The sequence below is a fragment of the Bufo gargarizans genome, chromosome 3, assembly GCF_014858855.1.
Source record: "Bufo gargarizans isolate SCDJY-AF-19 chromosome 3, ASM1485885v1, whole genome shotgun sequence".
NCBI classification, from domain to species: Eukaryota; Metazoa; Chordata; class Amphibia; order Anura; family Bufonidae; genus Bufo; species Bufo gargarizans.
Window position 1 is genome coordinate 396,307,674 of NC_058082.1, and position 12,238 is coordinate 396,319,911.

General features: G+C 38.9%; 1 protein-coding gene across 2 annotated transcripts in view; it reads right to left on the bottom strand.

Annotated features, from left to right (window-relative positions):
• LOC122933338 (proline and arginine rich end leucine rich repeat protein) overlaps positions 1–12,238 on the bottom strand; it is a 286,012-nt gene that overhangs the window by 150,971 nt on the left and 122,803 nt on the right. For both annotated transcript variants that reach the window (XM_044288284.1, XM_044288283.1), the window contains one exon: positions 2,906–3,863. In XM_044288284.1, the coding sequence (XP_044144219.1) occupies positions 2,906–3,854 (949 nt within the window). In that variant the 5' untranslated portion in view covers positions 3,855–3,863. The remainder of the gene's footprint in view (positions 1–2,905; positions 3,864–12,238) is intronic.

The following is a 12,238-nucleotide window of genomic DNA, read 5'->3' on the forward strand; positions in this document are numbered from 1 at the left end:
CACCTCACCCTCTTGTTCGCGCTGCCCGGCTCTCCTTCTTTCTTCTTCTTTGATGACCTGGGAGGAAAAGGACCTTTGGTGACGTCACTGCGCTCACATGGTGATGGACCATGCGATGAGCTCAGTGATGTCACCGAAGGTCTTTTTCTCCCAGGTCCTCAAAGAAGAAGAAAGAAGACAAGCTGGGCTGCGCAAACAAGTCGATGAGGTGAGTTTAATTATTATAATTTTTTTTAACCCCTCCATCTCTAATTTATTTAGCATTCTGCATTAAGAATGCTATTATTTTCCCTTACAACCTAATAAGGGAAAATATTAAAAACTTCTGAATACCTAACCCAAACCCGAACTTCAGTGAAGAAGCCCAGGTTTGGGTCTGGGTACCACATTCAGTTTTTTCTCATGCGCGTGCAAAATGCATTTCACATGTGCGGAAAAACTAAAGAAAGCAACGCAATCGCATACAAAACTTACCCCACTCAGGCAAAATCACCCGATTTTTCCGCAACGCACCCGCATCCTATTTATTTTTCAAAATAAAGTTAAACAAAATTGTAAAAAATAGGGAAAAAAAAGAAAATTAGACATATTACATATTGCCACATTCGTATAGACCGGCTCTATAAAAATATGACATGATCTAACCCCTCAGATGAACAGTGTCAAAAAAATAAAATAAAAACTGTGCTAAAAAAACACTTTTTTGTCACCTTACATCACTAAAAGTGCAACAACAAGCGATCAAAAAGGTGTTTCCCCACCGTCACCTTATCCCACAAAAAATGAGCCCCTACCTAAAACAATCGCACAAAAAATAAAAAAAAACTATGGCTCTCAGACCATGAAGACACTAAAACATGATTTATTTTTTCTCTCAAAAAAATTAGTGTATAAAACTTTAATAACAAAAAAAGTAGACATATTAGGTATTGCTACGTCCGTAATGACCTGGTCTATAAAAATATCACATAAGTTAACCCCTCAGGTGAACGCCATAAAAAATAAATAAAATAAATGGTGTAAAAAAGCCATTTTTTGTCACCTTACATCACAAGCAGTTTAATACCAAGCCCTAAGACAGTCGACCCTACATAAGACCCTAAATAAAACTACGGCTTTCAGAATGTGGAGACACAAAAACTGAAACAAACAGCCAAAACAAGTAGTCATATTTGGTATTGTTGCATCCGTAACAACCTGCTCTATAAAAATAGCTCATGATCTATAATGTCAGATGAACATTGTAAATAATAAAAATTGTGCCAAATTATCTATTTTTTGTTACCGTGCCCCACAAAAAGTGTAATGTAGAGCAACCAAAAATCAAATGTACCCTAAAATAGTACCAAAAAAACTGCCACCTTATCCCGTAGCTTCCAAAATGGGGTCATTTTTTATAGTTTCTACTCTAGGGGTCATCAGGGGGTCTTCAAATGTGACATGGCCCTCCAAAAACCATATGGCATTCCTTTCCTTCTGTGCCCTGTTGTGTGCCTGTACAGCAGTTTACAACCACACATGGGGTGTTTCTGTAAACTACAGAATCAGGGCCATAAATATTTTGTTTAGCTGTTAACCCTTGCTTTGTTACTAGAAAAAATGGATTAAAATGGAAAATCTGCCAAAAAAGTGAAATTCTGAAATTTCATCTCCCTTTTACTTTAATTCTTGTGGAACACCTAAGGCTTGGTTCAGACCTGAGCGTTTTACAGCGCGTTCCTACGCACTGTAAAACGTTCAACAGGCAAGAACCAATGATTCCCTATGGGAATGGTTCTCACCTGAGCGTTTTACAGCGCGTACGAACGCGCTGTAAAACGCCTGACGCCCCAAGAAGTACATGAGCTTCTTTGGGGCGTCTTGTCGCGCGTTCTTGTACATAGACTTCCGGGAACGCGTGACAATCGGCATTCACTTGTCTCTGTATGCGCGATTGCAAACGCCGGTAACATCCCCAAAAAATAAAATGCCATTCGCAAAATGATCCAAATATGAAGTAGACATATGGGAAATATAAATTAATAACTATTTTTGTAGATATTGCTGTTTATTATAAAAGTTGAGAAATTGAAATTTAGAAATTAGCTAATTTTTCAAAATTTTTGCTACATTTGGTATTTTTTTATAAATAAAAATGAAATTTTTTGACTCAATTTTAAGTAAAAGCGTTTTAAAGTTATTACCACATAAAGTGACACATGTCAATTTTGCTAAAAATGGCCTGGTCCTGAAGGTAAAAACTAGCTTGGTCTTAAAGGGGTTAATACTGTTTTGATTTTGATTTGTTTTTTGTTCATTCACTTTGTATTTTGCTAATTGTCAGAAAAATAAAAAAATTGTTTCTATTTTTGAAAGTATTCTTACTTTACAACATTTTTCCACATCTGATTAAAGCATTTGCACAGTACTTTAGATAGATAGACAGATTGTTTAAGAGGAAGTCTACCTTAATTCAGTAATACATTTTATTGCTTAGTCTTGTGATGGATCTAGTAGACCCAGCAGCATCCTCCCTTTACTGGCATCCCCTCAATCTTGCGACCACCAAAATGGACAAAGACAGTAGTTATGCTATTTGCTCCTATCTCTTACGTAGCGCTTATTGAGTGCCATGTATGTTAGACGCAAATGACAGCAGGTGATTTGACAGTCATCTAAAACCCATGCCATAAATTTATTGTGACAAGGGTTTTAGGTAACAGGATCCTAACTAGTAAAATTCTTTCAAAATCAAAAAGGTCATGAAAGACACTTGGAATACATGATGTGTCTTATACACTATTCAAAATATTGAAAAAATATAGTGCGAAGGAGCCCTTAGAAAACTGCCTGAACTCATAGTGCACAACAGCTGACTCCATTTATGATCATATCTAACACAGAAACTTGCACATATTGAACTTACTTTCTATTATGTTGTCATTCATATAGAGGTGCTCCAATTGAGGGCTAATGGATGGTACTGTTGTAAATCGGTTATGGGCTAGTTGCAGAACCAAAAGGCTGGAAATGTTAAACGTGTTTTTAGCAAGGCCTTTTTCAGACAGCTGGTTATAATTAAGCCTTAGGAAAGCTAAATTGGGGAGATCATTAAAGTAGTTTGGGGGGATTTCTTCTATATTGTTCCTGTCAAGAAATAGTTGATTCACGGTATCTGGTACTGTGGGAGGCATTTTCCTTAGTATATTGTGTGCCAGATTAAGCTGAATAAGATTCTTTAGACCCTTGAATGTATTCTTGTTAAACACGTTGTCACTTAACCTATTATGGTGCAAGTCCAATAAGATGAGATGGTTCATTTTGTTGAAGACACCAGCAGGGATTTTGGAAATCAGATTGCGACTGAGGCGAAGATGCTCCAGCCGTGGAGGCAAATAAGATGGAAATTCTTTTAACTGGTTTTTCTCCATATAAAGATATGTCAGGTTTTCCATTTTCTCCATGATTTTTTTGTCTACCTTCTTAATGCGGTTGTTGTCAAGGTTGATCCATTGGATCTCAGTGGCATTTTTGAAGGCCTCTTCTGATAGATCCTCAATGAAGTTATTTTGCAGATAAACATATCTGGCACGAGAAGGAAGAATTGGAACCTTGCGTAAATTGCGACTGTCACAATAAATTGTAGAAGGAAAATCAGGAGGACAGAAGCATTCCCGAGGGCAATCAGGAAAAACAGATGGAGGTCCGGGTGGAAGTGGTGGGGGCAGCTCTGTGGGTTCCACAGGTTCTGGCGGTGGTGGGGTTGGCCTCTTAGTTGGACGGACTACTGTTGGACGAGGTCTACGCCTTTGACCATCAACTTCTATGATTAAAATTAGGACCAGAATTAAAAGTAGAATGACCCAAGTTCTCATAGTCACTTCCTGTAAAGTAAAATATTAAAGTAAAATAAGCAACATAGAAATATGTATTTTTGTAATTAACATAGGCAACTTTTTTCAAAAGAACTTAAAGGGGTTGTCCAAGTTATGAAAAAAAATATAGCACTGTAGGGGTCCATTCACACATCCGCATGTGTTTTGCACATCCACATCGCCAGCACTAGTATAGAAAATGCCTAATCTTGTCCGCAATTGCAGATGGAATTGTGGACCCGGAAATGAATGGGTCCGCAATTCTGTACCGCAAAATGCAGAACAGAATGCAGAACAGAATTGCGGACGTGTGAATGGAGCCAAAATCTGATCGGCAGAAATATATAACTCAGCCAAGCAAGTTTTAGGTAAAAAAATAATATTTTTCCTAATTTCCCTGGTTCTTTTCTGGCTCTTTGTTTACATTCAATAACAGCAATCTCTTCCCCTCCCCCCTGCTCTGCGGGAGTGAATACAAGTGCTGAAGTGCTGCCCTGAGTGACATATCTGCCTGCTGGGAGACTCAGCAGCATGTTGTATTTGTAGGACTACAAGTCCCAGTTGTACAATGACACTGCTGATACACACAGGATCTTTCCCCTACCTGTTCTTGTTCAGAACTCCTCTAGTCTGTGAGCTCCTGTGCCCAGCATTTTTCTCCTCACTGCCTGCATCTAGTAAAGCCTTCAGCTTGAGTAGTCTGTGCAGCTGAAGGGTTTTAAGAATCCAAGGAGAGAGCAGACAGCAGCAGACGGCAGTGAAGGGGGCATGGCCAGCACACTGACTTCTTGTGTACAGACACACATCTGCTCTTTCAGGCTTGTGCCCAAATCATTATCAAAGCAGGGAGAGAAGCCGACATCACAGGTCATGTGACCCTCAGTGAAATCTGAGAAACCAGCAACTGGAGATAAAGTGAGTGAATTGTAAAGTCCTTTCATTTGCCTTGTTAGAAAGAACAAAAAAAAACTTTAAGATTGTTTTTTTTTTTTAAATAACTTTTGTATCTAGGATATGTATGTGCGCAGTCTATGATAGTAATGCATTATCTCACATTTCCAGTAGTTTACTATTGTCCTGTTTCATACACAATTGGGATAGGCAGATTGAACATCCGTTCCTGTGATGCAATTTCGCAAGTGACAACTAACGTTTGACTATAGACTATAAACTTTTTATTTATGAATATATGGTCATTCCTAGCATAATCATTTAGATGATTTTTAATATGTGTGCAGCACAATTAACTTATTTCCACACAGCTGCTGTAGAATAAAATTATAGTGTTGTACTGTTTTTTTTTTTTTTTTTTTAATTTATTTATCTTTTCTACATCTATATAAAACACATTGCACCAACAACAAGCAAAAAAATCAAATGTTAACAATTAGTAGTTTCTATTCATTTCTGTTTTCTTTCTCCCCTTTACCTTCCCTCCCCCATCGTTCCCCCCTCCCTTTACCATACCCTCCCACCCCTAAAGGGAATGAAGGAGGGGGGGCGTGGAAAAAAAATAAAATAAATAAATAAAAAAAATAAAAAATAAAAATAAATAAAATAAAAAACACATGGCAGATGTCAACCCTGAAGTAACCAATTTTCCCACACTTGGTCGAGATTTAATGACCCTTTAGAATTATTATTCATTACACGTTCTTCTTTAATTAAATTATCTATTACTTTTCTCCACTGTCCCACCATCGGTGGGTCCGCCTTTATCCATTTTCTGAGAATAAGGAGTCTGGCCTGAAATAGTACTTTATTCAAGACCAATCGTATTTTTTTGTTCAAATTCAAGTGTTCAGTTGCCCCTAAAATACAAATTACTGGATCCCTGGGCAACCGAACCTTCAGGAGCAAATACACGGTTTCCATTATTTCTGTCCAGTATCTATATAGCTTGGGACATCTCCAAAAACAATGTATCAAATCTGCTCTCTCCTCCCCGCATCTTGAACACTTATCTGTTTCTCTCACTCCCATTCTTTTCAATATCCATGGAGATCGATGAAGTCTATGCACTATGAAAAATTGTGAGATCTTATGTGAACCCCTGTCCGAGATTGTCGCATAATTCCTAAGGGCATCTCTCCATTTTTCTTCCGTAAAGGAATCTAGATCTTTCTCCCATTTTTTCTCAGCAAGCATTATAGTCCTTTTTCTCTTTACCTCCATCAGAACCCCATATCTCCTTGCAGTTATTCCTCCTCCTTCTGCTTCTGCTGTAAACTTATCCAACTTATCTGATTTTTCCCTTCTATACTTGTCTTCCTGTACCACTGTCCGCAGTGCATTCCTAAGCTGGAAATATTTATACATATCACTGTGGGGGATCCCAAATTCCGACACCATTTTGTTGAAGTCCTTCAGCTTATCCTCTTCAAAGATCTGATCTAAATATTTCACTCCTTTTTTTCCCCAATCTATATAATCCCTTATTGTTTCTAATTCCTTTAAATTGAAATTTTTCCATATCAGTGTATATTTCAAAAACCCTTTAATCTCCAATATCTTCTTAATTTCCCCCCATACGTATTCTATTAAATTTAATATCCTATTATCAGTATTTTTTCCCCAAAAAAACCTGATTCCAACACCTCTAAGTGATTACATTCCTTTTTCCATCCCCATTTATTTAATTCTTGTCTGCCCACCTGACTATCTAAACTACCCTTTATATTCCCATATTGTGTTATTAAAAAATAAAAAAACAAATTAGGGACCGCTAATCCTCCCTCCTGCACTGGAAGCTGAAGGACTTCCTTCTTTATCCGAGGGATCGCACCCTTCCAAATAAAATCCCCCATTAATCTATCAAATAGTTTGAAAATGTTCTGCGGTATTCTCGCTGGGGCATTTTGTAATACATAGAGTATCTTCGGGAGGAGGACCATTTTTATTAGATTTACTCTACCTTGTATTGACATTGGTAGTCTTTTCCATATGTGTATTTTAGTTCTTAATTCTTTTATTAAGGGAAGGACATTTAGTTTTTCATATTCTTCTATATTTCTAGAGATTTGTATACCAAGGTATTTAAAATTTTCATTTTTTTTAAGAACGTGTACCCGTGTATCTCCCTGTAATTGTCCATCTCCTAATAATAACATGTGTGATTTCCCCCAGTTAATATTTAAACCAGAAAAAAAACCAAATTTATCTATTGTCTCCATCACTTTATTAAACTGATCCCCAGTGTTTTGCAAAAAAAGTAAAATATCATCCGCGTACATTAACACCTTTTCTTCCCCACCCACATATTGAAAACTTTCAATCTCCCTATCATTTCTTATTATATTTGCCAAAGGTTCAATTGCAATAGCAAATAAAAGGGGAGAGAGAGGGCATCCCTGTCTTGTGCCACGAGATAGGGCAAACGGCAGGGACAAGCTCCCATCCACAACCACTCTAGCCCTAGGGTTACAATATATTAACTGTATCCACCCTATAAATCCCTCCCCTATGCCAAACCTCCTTAATACTGCCCATAGATACTCCCATTCAATACAATCAAATGCCTTTTGGGCATCCAATGAAAGTATCGCTTTCTCCCCTGCATCTGATCTATTAGCTTCAATGTTGAGAAATAACCTTCTTATATTGGAGTATATTGTTCTACCCGGTATAAATCCTGTTTGATCTTTATTTATTATTACTTTGATAACCCTTGAGAGCCTATCGGCCAAGACTTTTGCCAAAATTTTAACATCCGTGTTCATCAGGGATATGGGCCTATATGAACCAGGATCTGTTTGTTCTTTTCCTTTTTTTGGAATTAATGTAATAATTGCTTCCTTCATGGAATTCGGTAAATCGCCTAATTTTCGGGCCTCATCCAATGTTGTTTTTAGTTCTGGTACCAAAACCTGAGAGAAGGTTTTGTATATTTCAAAAGGAAGCCCATCTCCTCCTGGTGCCTTCTCGAGTTTAACCTTCCCCAGAGCTAGATTTATTTCTGCCACCGTTATTTCTTTCTCCAGATATTCTCTTTGAATCTCAGATATCCTACTAAAAGCAATCTTATCTAAATATGAATCTAACTCTTGTTTTGAGTATTGCACCCTGGACTTATATAGCTCTAGGAAATACTCCCGAAACACATTTTTAATGCCTTCAGGTATAGTGGTTAATTTACCCGTTTTATCTCTAATTGCGCCGATCCATGATTTCCCTTTTTGATTTTTCACTATAACTGCTAGTATTTTGCCAACCTTTTCACCCTCCGAGGCTACCTGGATCCCTTGAAAAAGCAATTCTTTCCTACTTTTTTCTAATTGATATATCTTCAACTTTTCTTGTTCTTCCTCCCATACTCTCTTGTTGAATGCAGTAGGGTACCTCATACATGTCATTCCTGCCTCTTGCAGTTTTTCCTCCAGTACCTTCCCGTTTTTCCTAGTACTTTTTTTCCAATAATCTACTTTTTTAAACAGTATTCCCCTCAAAAAGGCCTTGAAAGTGTCCCAAACCACCAGTCTACTGGCAGAACCGTTATTTTCCATAAAGAAAAGTTTTAACTCCTCAGTTATACTCTCCTTATCCGAGATCAATAATAACCAATGGGGGTTGAACTTGAACGACGGCAAAATATTTTTTTTATTCAAATCCAGCTCAATTACCATTGCATTATGATCTGACAAGGCCATAGGTGTATACTTTATCGTGATCCTATTTTGGGACATTAAATTTTTATTTCCAAAAGTCATATCTATTCTCGACCAAGTTTGGTGTGTTTTTGAGTAACAAGAGTACATAACTTCATCCGGGTTCTGGACCCGCCATACATCTACCCAATTGAATTCATGAACTAATTTACGTAAGTCTACATTTTGTGCTCCTCCCCCTCTGCCAGACATCCTATCACTGAGTGGATCCATAACCGCATTGTAATCGCCTACCGCAATCAACATACATTCCTGTTTATTCAACATAAATCTATACAGTAGATACAAAACATCTGATTTATATGGTGGTGGAATATATATATTTGCGATTACAGTTTTAATCCCTTCTACATAACAATGTAAGAAGAGGTATCTTCCATAGCTGTCCGCCTCACATGCCAGACCTTCAAACTTGATTTTGTTATGGATCAAAATTGAGACCCCTCTAGAATAGGTAGTATATACCGAATGGTATCCCGCCACCATCCATCTCCTCTCTAGCCATCTTACTGATCCCTTATCCAAATGTGTCTCCTGGAGGCAAATGATGGCTGGCAGAAACCTCTTCATCCACTCAAGGATAGCATATCTTTTAACTGTCTCACGGAGCCCTCTCACATTCAATGAAAGGATCTTAACCATCTAACCGAGGGGGAGGAGCAAAAAGAAAAAAAGAAAGAAAAAAAAAAAATTCCACGTCCCCCCTACCCTCATCCCATATCCACCCTCCCATCTATATAGTCCCCCTTTCTGCTAACTAGCAGTCCGGGCGGCTCCTTAACTTAGCATATTGGCTCCTATCCCCTCCTCCCCCCCCAGCCTCAAAGTCCCTCTCCATCCGCCCATTCGCTAACTTCCTCCGGAGTCTGAAAAAATACAACTTTACCCTTGTGTTCCACCCTTAATTTTGCCGGAAAAAGTAGGCTATATTTTATACCTGCCTCCCTTAATCTTTTCTTGAACGATATAAATTCTCTTCTTTGTACGTTGGTACTAAATGAATAGTCTGGGAATAGTTTAACCTTTACCCCCTGTATATAATATTTTTCAGAGGTTCTAACATCTGATAATATTCCATCTCGATCTTTAGATAATAAACATTTCACCAATATCGGTCTAGGAAAATCCCCTGGCACCCTATTTTTTGTGGGGACCCTGTGTGCTCTTTCGATAGAGAATAAGGGGGAGAGAGTACCTTCTTTAATATTTTCCTTTAACCATTTTTCCATAAATTCAGTACAATTTTCTCCCTCCGCCTGCTCTGGGACCCCCACATATCTTATATTAGACCTTCTAGATCTATCCTCCTGGTCTACCAATTTTTGTTCCATCTTAACATTTTTTTGTTTTAAGAGATCCACTTCTTTCTCTAATTTATACACAACTTTCTCTAGGGTGGGAATCCTTTTTTCCGTCTCCTGCAGACGCTGCCTTACTTTTTCCATCTCAGCTCGTATAACCATAACATCTGTTTGCACTGTCCCAAGCTGGGTTACTAAATTACCTATTAAATTTTCCATCCGTGAGACCGTGCCAAGTATATCCTGCACCATTTTTACATCTGTTTCTGTATATGTCACTGGTGTCCCCCTCTCCCCCTCCACTAGCGTCACATGTGTCGGACCCTGCAAACTAGCATCCACATTTTTTTCTTTTTGTGGGGATCTAGCCCCAGGTGAATTTGGGACCAGATATTTATTTAAACCCAATTGTTTAGACCCACTTTCTAAGCCTGATGCTGATCGCCTGGCGGCACTCCCCGTAGGGCCACGCTGTTCCTCCCTTTTTTTTGATGGCATTTTAAATTCTCTTCCCCCTTTCTCAATTTCTTCCTCTATAGCTTCCTCTCTTCTCTATCCTTTCCTCCAAGGGCAAAAAGAGTCAATGATATTAATCTGACTTTGCAGAAAAACACACAAATCCCAAACAAAAACAAAAGAAAAAATAAATAAATAAATAAATAGATCCCTCCAATAATTAGGGCTCAAGGCCCGACATCCATACATATACTAAGTACAGTCAATTAGTTGGTTAGACAGTCATTAATATTGCTCAAAACTTTAGTCCGGAAGGAAAGAGAGAAAAAATAATAATAATAAAGAAGTTAAAGCTCAGGCCTAAGTCCAGACATATATGGAGTGCCGTCAGTTAGTTTATTAGTTCAGGGAAGTCCAATATCACTGTTCTGGCTTAAGATCTGAGGGGGATAAGGTTTTTTCCCTCCAAAGTTATTAAGGGTTATACTCCAAAATCCAAACCCCCTCACTCTTTTTCTCTCCACATTCAATTGCAGGTATCACTGCTAGCTATTGTTTGATCTGCGGCGTACTCAAATTAAACTCCCGTATTTGCAGCCATAATGGCAAATAAACCATCTGTCAGCTGCAGTCACAGGGGCATTACACGCCCACGGCAGAAACCTGTACACGATGGCCAAATGAAGATCACAATGGAAGACCTGCGCCCCCACAGTCAGTTTCTTCTATAGATCTTTATCCAAAAAACCTGGGGGGGCGACCCTTCTAGTACTGCAGTTCAATTCGGCCTCTCCACTGAGAGCCCACAGGAGTTCCCAGGGTTCAACAGAACAAAACAGGACCTCAGAAACAGACGATTACAGACGATTACACCCTCAGGCGTCGTCTCCATGGAGTCCAGTCACCCACAGACAGCGTTCAGCCGGTGCTCCCCCTTAGTAATGAAAATTAGTGTGCATGCCTTAATCCGACTCCACCGGGCTTCAGCACACCAACACTTATTCTCAGTCCTCCCCCACGATGTGGGTACTGGGAGTAGCTCACCACCCGGCACTTCTTAGTAGCACAGGACAAGGTTCAGAGTCCAGGCATCCACATCGGCATCTCAGACAGTTTTAGGGCGGCCTCGGCATTCCGACAGACTCACGGAGGTCAGATGTCTCGAGAAGCAAACAAGCGGCAGGCGGCCAGCGTGCAGGGGAGGGCGAGGGGGGCGGAGCCCTAGCGTCCCACGTCAGACGCTCTCATGCTTCCCGTAGTGTTGTACTGTTACATTTTATGAAATACCCAAGAACATAATCTGACAACATATACGTACCTCGAGGCTGTTAATGCTTATTAAAAAAGTAATCATGACAGAATACGTTATACCTACACACCAAATTAATGTTTTTTTATTTATTTTTTGTGGAGAGATCAAAGGACAGAAATGTGACATTATCTGCACATCTTCAGTAATGCTTAATCACACCAATTGTTTTTATTTATATCATACACATTTAAGATACTTGTTTCCCTGTTAAAGGGGTTGCCTTGGATCTGCTGTTGTTGCCTGAAGCAATTGCAACTGTATGTCTAGGTTTGCATGCAACAGCTGTGGGTGAAATTTTTATGGAGCAACCACTCGTCCTTCATATAACTGTAAAGTAGTATTTCTTATTCGATGAGTTCATTAAAATTTATTTTAGTTTTGATGTTGAATGGATTGGGTTTGCCAAGCGGTAATAGCAGCCGTGATGATATTTTCCATTGTCATGACTTAGGGCTCATGCACACGACCGTTGTTGTTTTGCGGTCCGTTTTTCACAGATCCGTAGTTCCGTATCTGAGGTTTTTTTTTTCTCTGATTTAAGCCCTCTTCCATTCCGTTAATCCACAAAACATATCCGTATGGTTTCTGTATGTGATCCGTTTTTTGCGGATCGATAACGGAAACAGTAACTTATTAATCACCAAACACATA